This window comes from Martes martes (genome assembly GCF_963455335.1).
Source record: "Martes martes genome assembly, chromosome: 6".
Lineage (NCBI taxonomy): Eukaryota > Metazoa > Chordata > Mammalia > Carnivora > Mustelidae > Martes > Martes martes.
The window spans coordinates 40,023,387-40,044,374 of NC_137893.1; the positions used below are offsets into that span (position 1 = coordinate 40,023,387).

At 36.9% G+C, this 20,988-nt stretch overlaps 1 protein-coding gene across 2 annotated transcripts in view; it reads left to right on the plus strand.

The window, feature by feature from the left end:
* The first annotated feature begins 3,384 nt into the window (after positions 1-3,384).
* MAP3K7 (mitogen-activated protein kinase kinase kinase 7) overlaps positions 3,385-20,988 on the plus strand; it is a 73,115-nt gene continuing 55,511 nt past the window's right edge. The window contains exons 1-4 of one of the 2 annotated variants that reach the window (XM_080805523.1): positions 3,385-3,697; positions 17,054-17,164; positions 20,250-20,315; positions 20,814-20,859. In XM_080805523.1, the coding sequence (XP_080661649.1) occupies positions 3,578-3,697; positions 17,054-17,164; positions 20,250-20,315; positions 20,814-20,859 (343 nt within the window). In that variant the 5' untranslated portion in view covers positions 3,385-3,577. The remainder of the gene's footprint in view (positions 3,698-17,053; positions 17,165-20,249; positions 20,316-20,813; positions 20,860-20,988) is intronic. The other variant, XM_080805522.1, reaches the window with a different exon arrangement.

Consider the following 20,988-nt stretch of genomic DNA (forward strand, 5'->3'; position numbering starts at 1 on the left):
GGTATTAAAACTTGGGGGGGGAGCATTGAGAAAAAATATTTTAAAAGGCTCTTTGGGGGAGCATTAAACATAAAAAGATGGAGAAACAATGTTCTAGAGCAATGGCAAACACCAAAAAAGGCAGAAGACAACAATGGAAGTAAATTATTGATGCTATCACTAAGTTTATGAATCAAGGTTTATGACACGAAAAACCTGTTCTAGCTCAACTTTCCACTTAACTAAGCAAATACATTCCTTTTATTGTTTAAGCCATTATGTGTTGAGTTTCCTGTCATTTATAACAAATGTCATTAACTGACAAAATATGGAATTCATTATCTGATGTATTATACATGCCGATGCAACAGAACACTAAAGTGGAACTATTTTAGTCTGTTTCTGCTAAGTCTCCATGAAATTAGGTGCCAGATATCTTCATATCCAAAATGAGCCAAGTAGGATGAGATTCCCACTTAAAACATGCAAAGAGATAGTGGGAAATGGATTTCAAAACTCTTGGTCCTCATCCCATGGATAGTGCAGAAGAGTTAAAATTGAAGACGAGGTTGAAGGTTAAAGAGTAGTGATTAGGACACTGACACGAGGGTGGTTGGTGGAGAGTGCTCAAATTGAGAGAGACATCAAGAAGTTCCTTTAAAACCTTACTTATATCTCTGGAAATGTGTGTAGACAAAATTAGACTGGTAAATAAAATTCAAATTGTGAGGTCCAACCATCAATTCTCAACTCATGGAAGTTAAAGAAGTTAAAGGGAATACAAAGTAAAAATTGAGGTGAATTAAGAGAAGTTCAGCCCCACCCCATCATTTCTCTGGATTCAAACTGAATTACTTAGGAATCTTTGATTGCAAGTGACAAAAATACAACTTGACTTGGCTTAATTGAAAAATGGGAATTTACCATCCACATAATCCAATCACAGGAGGTGATCTGGACTTTGGGGATGACTGGATCCAGACATGATCAGTGCTGGCACTTTGAGAAGCTAGTGAAAAGGTTCCGGGCAGACCTCCCTGCCTGCCCTGTACCCCATAAAAAACAGTCTGCGAGCACACAGGGGAACTGACTTTAGACTAGTATCAGTGTCATAAGTCCAAATCAATGGATAAAATATAGAAGCAGAAATACTGGAGATTTCAAAATCATGTAGGAAGTTCACTTTGAAATGCATCCACCAAAAAAAATGATAGAAGTATGTGTGCATGGTTAAATAGATGGGGGGGGGAAAAGACCAAAAAAAAAAAACAAACCCCAAAACAAAACAAACACACACACACACACACACACACACACAAATAAATAAATAAATAAATAGATGGACAAATATAGAATAAATCAAGTAGAGTAAAATGTTAATGCTAGAATCTTAGTGGTAAGTATATAGGAGTTCACTGTAAAATTCTTTCATGTTTTCTGTATGTTTGATTTTTTTTCCCAACAATATGTTGGGGGCGGGGAGAGGAAATCAAGCAGAATACCATCATGGCTATAAGGATTAGTCCCTTGTCAGCAGGATACTAGTTCTAAACTGAAGGTACAGAAAAGAGACCTTACACCCCAGGCAAAGGGAGAATTAGCAAAACCTATTCATTCAACCAGAACACAGAACAAACATTTCTTGAGCTTCCACTTGGTAAACCCACTGAATTAAGATCTAGTTGTTAAAGAGAAATTAGTAATGACCTGCAGAGTGATAGCATGAGGTAATAGATGACCATCCTAATTTGGGAAATCCAGAAATGACAGGTGAACATGGTTATCCCATTGACTTAATCTGTTTTGATTTAGTTATTGGTGCACTAAGCATCATTTTAAATGTATAAATAAAGCTCTGATTTCTCACTTGGACAAATGAGTAGATGGATATTATCCTTCACAGAGACAGAAAATGCACACAGAAAAACATATTTGTACTGGGTAACTTTTGCATTTGCTTTTGGAATCTTGAAGTTTAGGTGTTTATGTCACACCTAAATAAAGATGCTCACTAGGCTGGGAATGCAGGTAATATTTGAGCATTGCGAGAGACTGGGCATCATCATAAAAGTGGTCTAGGTATCCAAGACACTGTGTATCATCCAGGGTGTATATGGAGAAGAAATTCTTTCAATCTTTTTATAGCCACTCACCAAACTATCATTATTACCAGAACTACAAAAAATGACGTGTTTTTCAGTTCAAAACTTAATTTCCAAATCCAATGGCCCATTTGTTATCCCAAATATGTTTCTTACTTCTGTACAGCATTTACTGGGTTGGCTACTCTTTAATTGGAAAGCTCTCCTCCAGTGATATTCCCGTCACCATTCCCCTCTCTTCCCCTGTTCTAACTGTTCCTTTTCTGTCTCTTACCTTACTGAGTCTTAGAATTTGGCATTTACAGGGTTTCATCCTTGGTCCTTAAGCCTTCGTTTCTAACTCCAATTTTATCAGTTCAGTTTTAGGTCAAATTTACTAAATAAAGTTTAAAATCTAGTTTAAACTAAAAATTGAGTTAATAGCACAACACAGGCAACACCTTGGAGCTACACTGACCTAGCTTCTTATAGCCTGTGACGTTCATAATCTTTTTCCTCTCTCTGAGCTTATTTTCTCATGTCCTTAAAATGGCAGCCAAAATATTTAGTTTGCAAGGATATTAATGATTAAATTATAAACGTAAATCATCTGGGTGCTCCGCACTCGATAAGTACTATTAATGCAACCCATAACTTCAGACGAATACAAGTTATAAATATCTACCTTACCTAATATTAACTTCTGTTCGTGTGCACTCAGCCTATAGTTATTCAGGTTACATGCGTTGGCTCGCTCTGTATTATTTTCTTTAGAATCTCTCATAGCGTCAAGTACTGCCTCAAAGTAACAGTAGCAACCGCTTTCTTGCATACACCGCATTGAGGGAAACACATTTCCCAAGACTTCTTAAAGAAATAGTTCAGTTTAGCTTAGAGGTGAAACTGAAAAGCTCCGTCACAAAAACTTAGTCCAACACTAGCCCATCCGTCCGCAGGTCTCTGAGAGAAAAGGGAGCAGAGATACAACACAGTTTATCAAGCAGAGTTGAAAACTTAGTTTTTATCTTTCCCGCGGGTGTCTGAACGACCAACCGCATTAATATACCGTCGTACTCTGCGCCACTTCCGTTCGCGCATTTTAATTACGTCAGTGCATCAGCTCTCGCGGTATCACCCGATGCTGCAGCCCCTTAATAAAGATCTCGCGAAATTTGTTCTACAGTTCCAAGTCGGCCACTCACTCTCCCCCACCCCACCCCCAATCTGCCCTTCCTTTCCCAGTCTCAGTCACAAAATTCTCTCCTCCCCTTTCTGGAGCTCCCAGCCCTCCACCTATTTCCGATTTCAGGCCGGAACCGGAAGTTCGGTGGGCGGGCCCGACGGCGGAAAACGCAGAGGAGCCGGAGCCGGGACTCGGCTGTGGCCGGTGTCCCTGTCCCCGCCACGGATCACCGTGGCTTCAGTCTGAAGGTCGGTCCGGAGACGGGTGGGCGCGGCTCTCCCCCGGAGTGTCGGGGTGGCAGCCTTCCCGGGCCCCCCGGGCTCCGTGAGGGATCATGTCTACAGCCTCCGCCGCTTCCTCCTCTTCCTCGTCTTCGGCCGGTGAGATGATCGAAGCCCCCTCCCAAGTCCTCAACTTTGAAGAGATCGATTACAAGGAAATCGAGGTGGAAGAGGTGAGTGAGGCCCAACACGGGGGCACCGGAACCGGCCTTTGGGTGGTGCCGACTCTATAAGGTGCTTCCCCTGGCCCCTCTGATTCTCAGGGCTCCGTCGGGTCCACTCGGGAGTCCCCACACAGGCTAGTAGGTATAGAGCATACTTTGCCTTCAGATGTTCTGGGGAAGCTTGCTTTTTCCTCACTTCGGCACTCTTGTGTTTGGTCCGGTGCCTGGAGTTGGGTTATCTCAAACAGCTCAACTGGTGAGATGGTGTGGTCCACCAGTTCTTTTATATATATGTGTTTGGGGGGGGGGGGTAAATTCATCAAAGACCATGGCCGTCTTGGAGTTTCAGTTCACTGAGACTTGTTTTAAGGGCCAACGATTGTATTATCTTTGACTTATATCAGTGCCCGGTACGTAAATGCTTGTTAAATAAATATATCATCGTGTCTAAATAAAGTGTTTCCCCAGCTACTGAATGGTTCCTCACTTTCGCTGATTCTGTAGTGTAGTAGTCATAATATTAAATGTTCTACCTTCAGTTGGACTAATTTGGATAAATTTTACTGTTAGTAATGTAGACTATGATGAAAAACTACTTCAAGGTAGCATATTCCGAAGAGATAATTAATGATTTCGGTGACAACCACAGTATAACACCAAACCAGAAATCACTATTAGAAAACCCAAATCCATTCTTCATTCTGTAATAAGTTATTTTAGAGAAAGATAATAATGTGCTTTTAACATATTGTTTGTTTATAAATATACAGTGTAGATTGATTCTAAGGACCACAAAATTTAGAGAAGTAAAAACTGTACATATTTTAAAGATGCACTTTAGAAAGTGTTAAACCTTTACCTGAAAATAGTGTCTATCAGTTGCCTTTTATTCTTCATTTTTAAAATTTGTTAAATACTTTGCAGTATATATGCCATAAAGAACACTGTGTGTCCTATGTTGCAGACTTACAGCGAATTATCTCTACTTTGAAAATCCAAAATTCTTTTTAGACAGTGGCAAGCTAAAGTAGTGAGATAATTATCATTAAACAAATAATTTTTTCTAAGCATGTTTTGGAAGAAAAATGGATTCCTTAATCATATCTTTTTGTGGCATAAAGTAATCGTTGAGAATAGCCTCATTTTGCAAGGTAGCATAAACAAGGCTTTTGGAGTTAGCCATGTGATTTGAAGCCAGTTTCCTAACTAATCCCTTTGAGCATTGTAGCTTTATCCCTTAACTATAAAACATGGATGATAATTTCTATTTAATTTTATCTGTGTACTTCCTATTAGGCAATAAAATCAAAACACCCAACACAGTACCTGACACTTACTACTAGGAAACTGAGTTCCAGAGAGGAACAGTAACCCTCTTTAAGGTCACATGGCTAAAAGAAGGCCCTATATTTTGAAGAGTGGGGAATTTATTTGTGATCATGGGGGTGTGTGTTTTCTATTGAGGCTATGATAAATTCCTTTTTCAGAAGAGGATAGTTGATCTGCTTTCATGGCTTTCTTTTTTAAGAATAAAAATTCAGTGAGTCAGTATAAAAGAATTGCAGTTTTTAAATAAGCATTTACGTCTACTCTGTGGCAACCTGCTGTACTTGTAGACTACTATAACAAATTGTTATATAATAATAACTTGTACTTCACCGTCTACCAAATGCTTTCACAGAGTTACATCATTTGATTCTTACAACCTTCATTTTCTCACACTACTTTCTAAAGCATTTTACATTATTGCTTCTTGCAAGAATGGAAGTTAGTGAGGGGACATTCATTTTACTGCTCTTCCCAGAAAATCGTTTAACTTCTGATAAAGTTTTACGTTTCTAAAGATATTTCTTTCAGTTTAGATATTGTTTCAGCCTTTCTTTAGTATACTTAGGATATTCCTGAGGAGTAAATTTTTGTTTTCAGATGAAAATTTCTAATACTAGTTGGTTGTCTATTTTAGTTTTCATTTTTTTTACCCATGTTTTTAAAATTTCACTTTAAAGATTGAATTTGGACCTTTCTGTTGTTGAAAACATACATAATTCCCATTACATTCATTTGCACACATTAAAACAGTGTTCTATAATCCAGCGTTTACTATAAGTACTTAGTTAATAACTATTTCTGAACTTAGATTTTGCTTCTAGATTAAAATCAAAAATAAGAGAACAAAGAAAGATGACCAGAAACAAAAAGTATTTTACATTGCTTTTAGTATTTCATATTATACAAATACATTGTCTATAAATAAAATTAAATTTGTATTTCTTAAGTAACAGTGTAATTGAAGCAGCATTATATTGATTCAGTTAGAAACTGTGTAAGAAAAATACGCCAACCACAAGCCACATATGCAGTCATTTCCTAGATGCGTATTTTTAAGGCATCAGCTGATTGTAATCCTTACATTCCTAATCTTGTGACTCAGTAATATCAGGGCAGCACTTCCTAAATTCAGTTCTGATATCAAATTATGTGAGGTCTCAGCCTCAGAAACTTATGTAGGTTTTTGGGGTTTGGGGGTTTTTTAATTATTTTTGTTTTTTGTTTTTTGTTCTGTTTTGTTTTGTTTTGTTTTAAGCCACCTGGTTTTTACCATTCTGGATCTAAGTGAAGAGAATGTTAGAATAAATTGTGAGGTATGTACATTGAAGACAAGGTTGCAAAATTGGTAAAAGCAGTGTGGTGTGGTTAAAAGTGTGCTGCCTGGGTATTTTAAAAAATTGAATGCCATACTGATTCTAGCGTAATATATTTCAGTAGCCTTGAACAGGTAACTTAATTTTTCTGGGCCTCTGACTTTTCATGTGAACTGAAGGATTAAGTATGATCATTTAAGGTGTCTTCCAGTTCTAAAATGAAAACACATTTATTATTTCTAGTATTTTTGCTCTGTTTCCACAGTAAGCTTTACATGATCTCTTATGGAATGTAGTTGGTAACTAACCCTGGTTAGACAAGACAAATATCCCTATTTTACAGATTCTGACAAATGGTCATAGAGTTTGATTTACTAGAATCAATTACTAGAAGCCTCATACCTAAGTAAATGGTAGAGCTGGGAAATTTGAATTTGAGATATCTCACTCATGAGTCAGTTGCTCTTTCTACTGGATTTACAGTGAAGCACTCTGACCAAACCTTATTCTGAGAATGGAGAAACAAAATACTGATTTTCTTTATGGTGGTTGGTCCTACACATTTAGTGAACATTCTCTTCTGTGTACAATACAGCTAAGGTACTGTGGAAGATGAATAGAAGAATGCTAGGATACTCTCCTTGAAATTTTTTTTTTAAGATTTTATTTATTTATTTGACAGAGATCACAAGTAGGTGGAGAAGCATGCAGAGAGAGAGAGAGAGAGAGAGAGAGAGAGGAGGAAGCAGGCTCCCTGCTGAGCAGAGAGCCTGATCCGAGGCTCCATCCCAGGACCCTGGGATCGTGACCTGAGCCAAAGGCCCACTGAGCCACCCAGGCGCCCTGACTCCTTGAAGTTTTTGACTTATTGTGAGACTAGAATAAACACAGAACAGTTAATAATTAACATTTTTAGAACCATGAATTTAAAACTGTGGCTATAGGTAACTGAGTACTGAAGCCATAATTTGAAAGTAGGGTTAATCACAGAAGACTTCATCGTATGGAAGATAGTTTGAAGCCAGATTTTGAATAAAGTAAGCATCACACATTGGGAAAGGCACAAAGTTGAATTTTCTTTGCAGTTGCTCCTCTACCTAGCATTCTTTTCCCCCAAGAACTTAACATAGCTGGCTCCTCTCACCAAGTCCCAGCTCAAATGTTTAATCCTTAGGGAAACTTTCCCAGATCTTCATCAGTTACGTTATCCGTTGTGGAACTTAACCAGTAAACAAAATTATGTATCCCCCAGCAAAACATAGGGTGCCTTATTCATACTTGTAACACCAAGTTGTAGCACCTAGTTTTTCTATAAATATTTGTTGAATGAGTAGTTGAAGTTATCACAGCATAATCATGAAGATTTAGTGCTCATCCAGTTCTTTCATATTGCATGTGATAAAACCAGAGGTTGCAGTAAGTTTGTGATTTGGCTTAGGCAGCGTTTACACTAGAAATGAAATCTGATTCTCTGTCTAAATGTTGATTCCATTATACTCCATTATACCTAGCAAATACATTTGTTTAGCAGGGATTTTAAAAGTGCTGTGAAGGGTCAGATGCTGTAAGTAAACCATGTATTGGTGGGCTTTTACTAACATCCTGAAAAGACCCTATTTGACATGGCTACTTTTTAAAAGGGAGACCTATAGTGTTGACATCAAGTATCATAGGAGCAATGTACATATTATCACTACAGTACTTATATGTTGTTAAGCTTTATTATAGAGACCCAAAGGGTTTGTTTTAAAGGGAAATATAGAAAGAACTTTGGCAGTGATGTATATTTTGTAATTTTAGAGGTATATCGGCAACATAATGGAGAAAAACCTCGTTTATAGTGGCCTGAAAAAACTGAGCCTATAGATTTGTGAGTCAGTACTTAATTGTTGATATCCAGAATTATTAATAAACTCTTCCATGTGAAACTTAATGATCTTTGGTTTCATTAGAAATCTGAAATTGTTATCACAATGAAGAGGTAGGTACATGATAACTTTTGTGTGTGTGTGTGTGTGTGTGTGTGTGTGTAGCTTAAAAGGTGACATGGGCCTATTACTTCAAAGAAAGGCCTACTAATTAGGTCAGGTGTCTATGCCAGATTTTAAAAGACTGCATGAAAATTCAAAAGTAAGTTTGGATAATCAAAACTTTACTTTTATGTTATCAAGCCTGTCTTGTCAGCAGATGGCAGTTCTATTCTGCCACAGTTTATTAATAGATATTGAAGTTCTAAGTTCTGAAATACTTGGAGGCTCTAAGTTCTAACAAATAAATATAAGATCTGCACTTGTTCTGTCATGTTCCATATTTCTAGCCAGAGCAGTGGCAGCACAGCCAGGGACCATTCACATAGTCCACAGAGCAGGGCCAAATCAAAGTGACAACTATAGTCACTGAACTAAAAATAACATGAATTGGGGACAATTAAGAAGAATTATTTCATAGTAAATTAAGAGCATACAAGCATCCTTCACCATCTAGTATAGCTTAGGTGGGCTTTTTGTTTTGTTTGTTTATTAGTTTTTAATAATATGACTTGGATAAAGGAATAGTCTTCCATCCTAAAGAAATTAGTTTTTAAAGGAGTTGCTTTCCTTAAACACACAGAATGAATTCTGATTTTGATTTTTGTGCTTTTTAATATTAATTGCATATAAATATTCCCATTATCTCTCATATTTTTCTGTCCTATTTTTTCTTTAAAAATTAACATTTAAACTTTGCTTTTACTATATGAAACTAAAGTTGTGGACCCAAAACCAAGAGGACTACACCACAGGGGAAAGATGCATATCATAAAAGAATTAATCTAACAACATTTTAATTTAGAGAACATTCATTAATTTGGAGGAAATATTTCTAAATTAACTTCCCTTTTAAAACCAAAATCCTCTTAGCATTCCTCTGTTCTTCTATTTTTACAGAGGAGAGATTGTGAAAAATAGCTAATATCTATTTCTGGGTTTGCCATTTTGTATGGATGTGTGTAATGGGGGAGATACTTGTAATTTGGATGGGTGCCCTTTTTACCGCCTTGCCGAAAATTGATCTTTGGTGAAAGCAGTCGTTCAGAATAATTGTTAATGATGATATGTCAAAGAAACTTACTTTATTTGGATATGAATGCAACCCAGAAAGCATATTGATTTGTCAACTTGAATTAGAAATTTAGTAGCAAGTAAAAAGTACTTCCTTTCCTTGTCTTGTAATTTGAATATTAGGTTTTTCATTGTTTACCTCAGTTACCAATGTGTCTCAACTTGTCATCTATGCCACTCATTTCTACTGACCTACCTGTGTGTCAAGAAAAACACTGGGTTGCTCACAAGAATCCCCTTTTCCTTTCTTCCCGCCCAAGGTAGCCTCTTGGCTACTGGTCTATGTGATGGCTTCCACCAGAATATTTTGTTTCACTATTAATTATGTTTCTAATATGACCTAATGTTGTCGTTCTCAAACCAGAATCACCTGAAGAGCTTATTAAAACACAGATTGCTGGACCTTACCCTCAAACTCAGTACTTTTGGGTTGGAACCTTAGAATTTATATTTCTCACAAATATTCTGGTGATGCTGATGCTTTTGATCCAGAGACCACACTTTGAGAGAGCCATTGAATTAATGCTTTGCTGTTTTTGCATTTGCTTTCTTGTGACACTCTTCTGGTTTGCCTGCTACAGTACTGACTGTTCCTTCCCAGTTTTTGCTGGTTCTTCCTCCTCTGTGTTCTAGATGTTGAAGTTCTTTGGAACTCAATTCCGGGTCCCCAGTATTTAGATACTGTTTTTTGGTAATCTCACCCAGTTGATTGACTAGAAATAACCAACTAAATGCTGTTATTTAGTTGCTAAATGTGTTATTTTAAAAAACATATTTCGTATATATATATAAAAAATTTCCTTGTTTTCCTTAGTTAAGCTGTTGCTTAATCTAGACATTATCCTTAATTCATCTCTTCCTCTCCACCCATCCTGCTGCATGCAGACCATCAGCAAGCTTTCTTTTTTTTCTTTTTAATTTGAGACAGAGGGGAAAAGAAGCATAAGCAGGGAGGCAGGAGCAGTGGGAAAGGGAGAAGCAGACTCCCCACTGAGCAAGGATCCTGATGTGGGGCTTGATCCCAGGACTCTGAGATCATGACCTGAGCCGAAGGCAGTCACTTAATCAACTGAGCCACTCTAGTGCTCTGCAAGCTCATTTAACCCTACTATAAAACATATCCCAGATCTGCCCATTTTTCTGCACTACCATCAGTCTTGTCCTCACAGCTCTTCTCTCTTGCTTGAGCTGCTGTAATAGCCTCGTATCTGGTCTCTCTCTATATTCTAGCTTCCCTACAATCCATTTTTCATGTAAGAGCTAGAATGATTTTTTTAAATATAAAATCATATCACATCGTTTCTTCTTAAACTCCTTCTGTTTCTTCCCATTGCACTTAGACTGAAATCCAAACTCCTTTTCATGATGGAGAGAGTCATTCAGGATCCAGACTCTGCCTATCTCTCCAGCCTTATCTTGCATCACTCTTCCCTTCTCCCACTATGCACCGCCCACACCAAACCTTCCAAGTATTTCTCTAGGTCATCACTAAAATGTCACCTTTCTCAGTGCAGCTTTACGGACTACACTGTTTGAAGTGGGGGGGGGGGTGTAGTACATACATATTTGTACACACAGTATTTTTCTCCTTTTCTTCTTAGCACACTTGTGATTTACTAAAATATATGTGTTTTCTTGTATATCTTGCTTCCTTTATATTTGTCTTTCTCCACAAGAATATAAGCAGTAGGAACAAGAATTATGGTTTATTTTGTTCACTTCTGTACCTTGAGTGTCTAGGATACCACCTAGTTTATAGATGGAGTTCAGATGTTGTTGAATAGGGAATAGTGGGTTATTTCCATCCCTCCTTATGGCCTTCATATTACTTGTTTCTTCTTTGGTTGGTTCCTTCGATCATTCAAGTACCAAGTTAGTAACATCCCAAGGTTTCTACTAGTCTCTGTCCTCTCGTCCTCATTTTGTGTTTTCTGCATGGCATTTTTTGCAGTCTGGTATTTTTCTCATTCATCTTTTTGTCTGTTGATTGTCGTCCCCCCACCTCCCTTAATTAAAAGCACATTCAGTGTAGATCAGGACCTTTGTCTTGTTTATTGCTGTATCTCTGGTATCCTAAATGGTACCCGGACATAGTAGCCATTCAGAAAGTACTTGTGTAAGGAGTGAACAAATGAAGTTCATTATTCTCTTGGCATGAACCTCACCTTTACCCCTTTTGAAAGGAGAACTTACTTGTCCTTCCTCCATTGGCCTACTCTGATTCTCCAAAACTGCTGAGCTCCCTGTATTTGAATTATCTGCCATCCCACAGTCTGTGATGTAGGTTCCAACAATTTGCTCTACAACAGCCTCCTTCCAACAGGGTAGAAAACTCTAATTTTCAGTTGCCTCACTTTTCTCTTGATAAGAGTTTTTTGTATCATTTCCATGTTCTCTTGGGGCTGAGAGATCCTGAGTAGGGCCTCCCTTTGTCTGCCTGCCTTGCATTCTCCATCATCTGTAGCTTCCCTTGTTAGCTAAGCTGCATGAGGCAGCCTTCTCTTAGGGATCTCTTTGAGAAGTGGAAGGGATAAGTGCTTTCTGCCCTCAAATCCCTAAACCTATCCTGAATCCCTAAGCCTATTCCCTGAAGAGGAGGGGGTGTTACTTTAGCCACCATCGTAGACTAACCTTTGGCTTACTTTAGTGGTTAAGTACTTAAAAAATTATTTAACTGTTGTTTTGTCTTGAATTATTTTTCTACCTCACAAGGTCAGTTCCTTTTTTTTTTCTTGTTAACTCTTAATGTCTCTACATTTATGCCTTCAAAAAAATGGGAGGGTTTTTTTTGATACTGCATTCTGAATGACCAACTGTGTATTTCTTAATATATATTTGACCTTTTTCACAGTTCCTGGTTCACAGCTCCCAAAACCCTCAAAAGTTCATAAGTGAAGAGAGATATAAAAATCTCTCTCTCTCTCTCTTTCTCGTGTGTTTTGTCTTTGTGTCTCTCTCTCTCATATGTTGGTATTGTTTACAATAGTCATTATTGTATTTATTGGCATTATTTATATTACATTATTTACAATAGTCAAGATATAGAAGTAGCCTAAGTGTCCATTGACTGACGAATGGATAAAGATGATGTGGTATGTTGGTATGTTAAGAGGCTACTTTGAACACTACCAAAGGATGGGGGTTGGTGCAAGGAGAAGCTACTTTGTGATTAGAAGGTTGGAACTTTCATTGCCATCCCCCTGACCTCCAAGGAGGGGAGAGGAGAAAAAAGGAGAGGGGCTGGAGGTCAGACCACTTGCCAATAACCAAAGATTAATCGATCATACCTGTCTAATGAGGCCTCTATAAAAACCCAAAAGAACAGTGTTCGGAGAACTTCCAGGTTGGTGAACACATAGAGATGCTAGGAGAGTGGCTTTCCTGAAGAGCTCATGGAAGCCCTCTACCCTTTCCGCATACCTTACCCTGTGGTTCTTTTCCATCTGGCAGTTTCTGAGTTATATCCTTTTATAATAAACTGGTATTCTAGTAAGTAAAATGTTAAAGTTTTGTGAGCCACTCTAGCAAATTAGGTGAACCCAAAGAGGGAGTCATTGGAACCTCCAGTCTGTAGCCATTGGTCAGAAGCACAGGTGACACCTGGGCTTGTGACTGGCATCTGAAGTTGTGGGAAGAAGGGGCAGGTTTATACAACTCAGCCCTTAACCTGCAGAATCTGATGCTATGTCCAGGTAGATAGTGTTAGAATTGAACTGAATTATAAGATAATCCAGCTGGTATCTGAGCATTGCTTGGTGGTGTGGAGAAAGTCCTCTTTGTTCATTGGAAATGGTGATCAGAATCATTTGATACACAGAAATTTAATTCTTCAAGCATTGATTCTGTGCTTCTAACGTCACTCCTTTGAATTCACAGCAATTATTTTTTTAATCATGAATTTCAGTTTATGTATACAACCTTAGGCATCTTATACTTTCTTTACTATCATTTTGTATATGTGAAGTATCTTATGGCCCTAACATGAGTGGAGGCTTTTTTAATAAGCCATGGACTCTCATCTTACAAGAATATGCCTGTTTTATGTTTCAGTGTTCCCAGAAATTAGTTTCTTTAGCAAATGGAAGAAAGTTTATCATGTCCTTTTTTGTTCACATTATGTTCCCATGATTTTAAGTTGAAAACTCAAGATTCAGCCATTATCTCAGCATTAGATGGCACTTTTGCATCACAACTAGTCATACAACACCTAACAGTTTTTGTGACAAGTGAATGATCCACAAATGTAATGTTTGGAATTCCTGCATGGGCATTCTTGAGAATAGGAAAATGAAACAGGAGGAGACTTACTAAGTACCAGTTGCTTTGAGGTATTTTTAAATACATGGTTGAAGAATATTTTAAATTCATAATCATTATTTCATAGTAATATTAATAGTCTGGTCTCTATCCATACCTTCTTAGCCTAATGTTGCCATAAAGTTGAAATTTCTTTCAGGACCTTTTTGCTACCCATCAGGGCTAATTGTGAGACAAATGAGTAGTATAGCTCCTTACACTGTTCATACCTAACTCTAAGTACTTACTCTTCTGTAGGATTTAAGAAAATGCATGGGTTTGGCTTTCTTAAGAACCCTATAGATATCACTGAGGACACTGTAAGCATCTCCCTTTTACTGTTGAGAAAACAGAAGTGCAGAGATGTTAATCTCCCCAGCATTAATAGCTAGTAAGTAGACAGAACCTGTATTCAAACTCAAGTCTGTTGGGTTTTAGAGCCGAGATCTGCTCTTTCCTTTACTCTGATGGTGCCAGCTTTAGCCAATACCTATTCATGTTAAAGTAACTGGATTACTAGTGCAATGATTGATGTTGGTTTCTTTCTCTTACAAGAGATATAACTCAACACCCAAAAACAACCCAATTAAAAAATGGGCCAAAGACACAAACAGACATTTCTCCAAAGAAGACATATAGGTGGCCAGCCGTGTGAAAATATGATCAACATCACTCATCATCAGAGAAATGCAGTTCAAACTATAATGATATATCACCTCACATCTGTCAGAGTGGCTAAAATCAAAAACAGCAAGAAACAGCGAGTGTTGGTGAGGATGTGGAGAGAAAGGAACCCTTGTGTGCTATTGATGGGAATGCAGACTGGTATAGCCATTGTGGAAAACAGTATAGAAGTTCTTTAAAAAGTTAAAAAAAAAAAAAAAAAAAAAGAACTACCCTGTGATCTAGTAATTGCACTACTGGGTATTTACCCAAAAAATATGAAAACACTAAAGGGATACATGCCCCCCCCCCCAGGTTTATTGCAGCATTATTTACAATAGTCAAGATATGGAAGTAGCCTAAGTGTCCATTGACAAATGGATAAAGTTGATGTGGTGTGGATATGTACACATGCACACGCATGCACAGGAACATTATTCAGCCATAAAAAAAGAATGAAGTCTTGCCATTTACAACAACCTGGATATAGCCAGAAAGTATTATGCCAGGCTAATCAGTCAGAGACAAATACCATATGGTTTCACTCATATGTGGAATTTAAGAAATAAAACAGAAGAACCAAGGAAAAATAAAAAGACAAACCAAGAAACAGACTCTTAACTATAGAGAACAAATGGATGGTTACCAAAGGGGAGGTGGGAGGGGGAATGGGTGAAATAGGTAACAGGGATTAAAGAGTATGCTTACCATGATAAGCACTGAATAATGTATAAAATTGTTGAATCACTATATTGTACACCTAAAACTAATATAACACTGTATGTTAACTATTCTGGAATTAAAACTAAAAACTTAAAAAAATGCTTAGAGATGACAAAATAAAATAGAGAAGAATGTGAGAATAGAGGAGAATGCATGAAAAGCTCATAGACTAGTACCTGGCACGTGGTGAACATTCAATAAATGGCCTATGGTTTAACCATTTGGGTAGTTTTATATATTATTTAACATGAGAAACATCTGTACTGCTTTGTGTAACGTATGAAATAGAATTTGAGCTATGGTTAGAGTGGCCATATATCCCATTTTACAGCCACCGTCCTGGTAATTACTAGCACTTTCTTCTTACTCTAAAAAGAGTTCTGATATAAATAATAAATTACCTAATCACCCTAGCTATAGCCAGCTTTGCTACAGAAGAGCTTTGTACCCAGGGATTTGTTCTTGAAAGTTCGTCTAAAGTAAAAACTCCTCTAAGGAAAGATAACTGGTACTTTTCTGACATAGAATAGAGATATGTGTGTGTATATTAGCATCCTTAACATTCTGGTGTTAAACTCTCTGGCATCAAACTGCAGATTGCTCTTTACGAAGGAATATAGCCTTGGGCAAGTTAGTTTCCTTCTTTAAAACTAGGTATTTTATCTGTAAAATAAGAATAGCATTAGTACCTGTCTCCTATGGTTGTGTAAATGGGGTAATGTAAGTAAAGCATTACATAGAAAGTGCATCATAAATGAGAGATGTACAGAGGTAGATATTTCACTTAAGGAGAAAGCATTGATACAAAGTACTTAGATACATTGGGAACTGAAAAATTGGAGTAGGTGACACTTAACTAAGGTCCTTTACAGTGATAAAAATCTAATGGTTTTGATTTACAAGGATAAAAAGCTATTCTTTTGTTGATTTTATATTACGGCAAATTTCAAACATTTGTGAAAGTAGAAAGCATAGTGTGAGACAGCAGTGAACCCATGAGGTACCCATCACTTAGCTGTCAACAGTAATACAATACATAGCCAATCTTTCTTTTATAATTTTCAAAAAATAACTTTAATGAGATATTTTACATATCATAAAATTAACCCATTTGAACTATTAGTCATTGGTACAAATTTGCCAAGTTATGGAACTGTCACCATAAATCAGTTTTCAGACATTTTCATCCCTTTGGTAATATTCATTCTACCACTTTACAGTTAATCCCAGTTTTCACAGTCAGTTCCAAGCAACCACTGATCTACTTTCTATCTCTATAAATTAGCCTTTTCTGGACATTTCATGTCAATGGAATCATACAGGATGTGGTTTCTTGTGTCCAGCTTCTTTCACTTAGTATAGTGTGTTTGAGGTTCATTCACATTATAGCATGTATCAATTAGTAGTTCATTTCTTTCTCTTGAACAGTGTATTCTCTTGTATAGGTAATACCTTGTTTCGTTTGTCTTTGCAGTCCCAGTGTTTTATCATCTGTATTTTTATCCTTTCACGTCTGTTTCATACCCCTACTGAACTATACAAAAGCTGTGTTTAATTTCATGAATATGATAGCTTAAAAACATTGATTGTATGTTCTTGCTTTTTATATTTATTTTCCCAAACGTAGTCTTTCTGTCCTCTCATTCATCTTGCCAGTTTTAATTTGTTTTCTTGCTCCAGGGGTCTTTGTTTTTTGTTGTTTGGTTTACCTGACAATGAAGAGCTGTCTAGACCATAAACTTTCAGAGATGGAGATAAGTTCATTTCTTTATTTCCTCACTTTAATGAAACATTGTACTTGCTCAGTGGCAAATCCAGATAGTGATGATTTCTAAATCTTTTAATAAGTCTTTCAAGTTGGCTTCAGTGTTCTATGTTGGGCTGAATCTATTTATTTCTGATTCTCATGGGTGTTTGTATTTTGTTTTGTTTTAACTCAGGTTGTTGGAAGAGGAGCCTTTGGAGTGGTTTGCAAAGCTAAGTGGAGAGCAAAAGATGTTGCTATTAAACAAATAGAAAGTGAATCTGAGAGGAAAGCTTTTATTGTAGAGGTAAGTTGAAATGTTTTTTCTAATGTATAATTCTTTACCAAAGATATTCTCTGAATTTAATATTACGAAAAAGTTATTTCCCAGTTGTCATTTCCCTGTATACTTGAACCTTAGCAATTTGGTTGAACCAAAGATAATGCTGTAGAAACATTTTTCATTCACACTCTTAATTCTAATTAAAAATTGGGGGGAAAAGACTTTCAACCACATAAATGAATTCATCCCTGAATTAAAATACAGATCATCTGTGTAATTCAGATCTATTTCAAGGCATAGGATTTAAATTTTAAAATAGAAATGGTATTCTACCCCATTATCTAAAATTAAGAAGGGAAATTTTATGCATTCATTATTGACTGAATATTTTTAGAAATTCAAATGAGATCACTTTACAGGGAAATAATTCCAAATTTGCTTTTTTTTTCTCATTTAGCATGAAAATATACAACTCTGTTCTCTTACAGATTCAGTGATCAAGAATTCAATAATCATGAATTTAATAATCAATAATAATTGTATTATCAGATTTATTCTTTATTAATTTTGAACTATTTTGTATATTAGATCACAGTAGTTCCTTAAATTAGTGGGGTTTTTCCCCTCATTGGCCAATGGATAAGTGGTCTTTACCTTACAAACCTTTCTGAATTTATGTCTGTGATTATATTTAATTATAATTTGCAATATACTTTATGATATTTTTAAACGTATAATATGGAGAATGAAAATTTAGTTGGGATACAATGAAGGGGATTTTTGTAATTAATTGAATGAGTTGAGAAATGTTGATAATTTGGGGTCCTCATGAAGAAAAGGTGATCTCTAGTAGTATGCTCCAAGAATGGCCTCAGCCTTGCCTTATTCATGATTTTTGTTTATGGTTGAGATAAGGTCTAAAAGTGCATTGGCACTTTCACAAAACTAGCTAAGAGCATATGTGTTAAATGCTAGGAATTAGGAGTCAAAACATTATAATAGCTTGGATAAAAAAATTTTATCAAGGTTATACATACAGGTAATTCAGATTGTCAAATAGTTCTCCACATAGTCTTATTTTTAAAACTTTTTAATACCCAAACCTCTTCCCATCAAGTTTTCTGCTTATCAGAGGCAACTACTTTGAGCTCATCCCTTAATTTTGTTTGTGTCCCCCAATCCAAAGACTCTAATCATTGGGATGATAAAGAGGCAGTCACTAAACTGAAGTCAGAAAAGGAGAGAATCTGGTCTGCCTTTCAACTAATATCTCTGTTCCTTTGTTGGCTTATTTGCATGGGTTCCTGGTAGTACCACCGGTCCAACCCTTTGGAGGTTTTATGAAGTTAATCTCATTTCTGCTCACTTTTTCTCATTTTTTTTTTAGGTCTGCTGTGTCAGTTACTGCTAGTCATTTGCTTTTCAGCTTCCAGAAACATGTGCTGTTTCCTCATTTGACATTCTCTTCATCCTTCTGAATTTGTGCCTTGAAAAAATGCCTTTAATATCTTGGTAGGATTTGGGGATGGAGCAGAAATAAATGCTTAAGGGACACCTGGGTGGCTTAGTCGGTTAAGTGTTTGCCTTCGGCTCAGGTCAGATCCCAGGGTCCTGGGATCAAGTCCCACATTGGGCTCCTTGCCCAGTGGGGAGCCTGCTTGCGTCTCCCTCTGCCTGCTTCTCCCACTGCTTGTGCTCTCTCTCTCTGACAAATAAATAAAATCTTAAAAAAAGAAAGAAAGAAATGCTTAAATAATGTGCCATCCGAAGCTCAGTGCTAAACCTTTAGGAGATGAAATACAATAAATATATTTTTTGTCTAGTAAATGAATATAATAAATAGTAATTGTTGTGTTAGGACTGAAAATACACAAGTGTTGACTATAGAGAAATACAGCTTTCTAGTGACATATAGTAAAAAGGTTTACCTTCATATGAGCCGGCTGTATAGTGTGGATAATAGAGAAGAGAAAGAGAGGGGAAAAGACAGAAAAGAGAGGAGAAGGAAGAGTAAGTGCAGTTTGGAGGGACACATTAATAGAAGTTTGAGGTGTAGAGCAAGAGAAATAGTACAGCCAAACTTCTCACTGACCTCAGTGTGATTCATTGGAATGGGGAAGATTATTTGCATAGGTACCTGGTACTACCATTAGGAAGTAGGGAGAACAGCCAGGAAAATGCCATAGTGATTACTGCAACAATTCATGTTGGAATTACTGAGGCAGTGGTAGTGGGAATGGAGAGGATGCGATTAATTCAAGAGATGGGAGAAGGAAGAAGACCATACACATACGCAGAAAGAATGCAGATTTTAAGTTGGATGAACCAAAGTTGAAACCCTGGCAGTAGCTATAGGTCATTTAACCTCTCCTTTAGCCCTGTCTGAGCTTTATCTTAAAGGTCCCTTTTCTTTTCTTTTAAGATTTTATTTATTTATAACAGATAACAGGGAACATAAGCAGAGGGAGCTGGAGAGGGAGAAGCAGGCTCACTGCTGAGCAGGGAACCTGAGATATGGCTCAATCCCAGGACGCTGAGATCATGACCTGAGCCAAAGGCAGCCACTTAACTGACTGAGCTACCCAGGCGCCCCAAAGGTCTCTTTTCTTATAGGCAGAAATGATAATAACTACCTTGCAGAGTTGTGAGAATTATATAATATCTGTTAAGTGCCCACCAGGACCTGGCACAGAGTGAGGTAGGCTATACAGCCGTAACTCTGAAAGTGATGATGGTGACATAGCTTCTTTTGCCTTGGATAATGAAGCTCAGTGCCCTCTCTGGGATGGTGTACTAATATTTCTTGTTAAAGTTTATTTTTTCTTACTTGTACTTATCATGGCTTGTTCATACTCCTGTTATAGCACTTCGCATTTTGCCTTAGTTATTCGTTTACATAATCTGTCTCCCAAGTAAAGTGTGAGAGCTCCAGGGCAGGGAATCTTTTCCATTCTGGGCAGGCATTTATGACACAGCGCCTGCTACATAGTGAATAATGATTGTTAAATGATTAAACTAATGTTTTATATACCCTAAAATTGTAATGACATAATGTAATCAATTCCTCAAAAATTAGCATCTTTTAAAAATAAACCTTAATTTGTTACAGCTTCGACAGTTATCCCGTGTGAACCATCCTAATATTGTAAAGCTATATGGAGCCTGCTTGAATCCAGTAAGTTTGTCACTTTTTCATTGTCACCTGTCTGTAAGCATTGACATAGTAAATGTTTGCAGGTGTGTAGTTTATGAAGCTATTTTGATCTGTTATTTTTTCTTAAATTAAAAGTGTAAAAATTACCCTTTATGTATTTGTAGTCTGTTAGCAACACAGTATATTGCAGGAGTTATCTTGGGTGGTCTTATCCACTAACCTCATCTTATGAGGCTCATGATGTTCTGTGCCAGCATCTACTCAGCACTGGAGAAAGCTTTCGAAGTTCTGGAAATTATCTTTTTACACACACCTGCATTCTTGGACAGTGGACCCCTACAAGACAAGGCCTTAGATCATAGATCCCCTTCTTTTTCCATTAGTACCATTCACATAATAGAAATCAAAAGAATAACTTCTTGTGCATTTATAAAATTAAAGATTGAACCTAGTTCTCTCTCAAGTCACCTAAGATGTTATAGCCCTGTGGTTAATTATACTGACATATGTTTCTTATAGGTATGTCTTGTGATGGAATATGCTGAAGGGGGCTCTTTATATAATGGTGAGTGTCATTAGACCTGTCTTTATCTAATAGAGTAAAATCATTGAAAAGCTTTTCATATACACCGTTAGTGACTTAATGTTCTTTACAGCTTACCTTCAGAATCTCAAAAGGAGGTAATTAAAAATA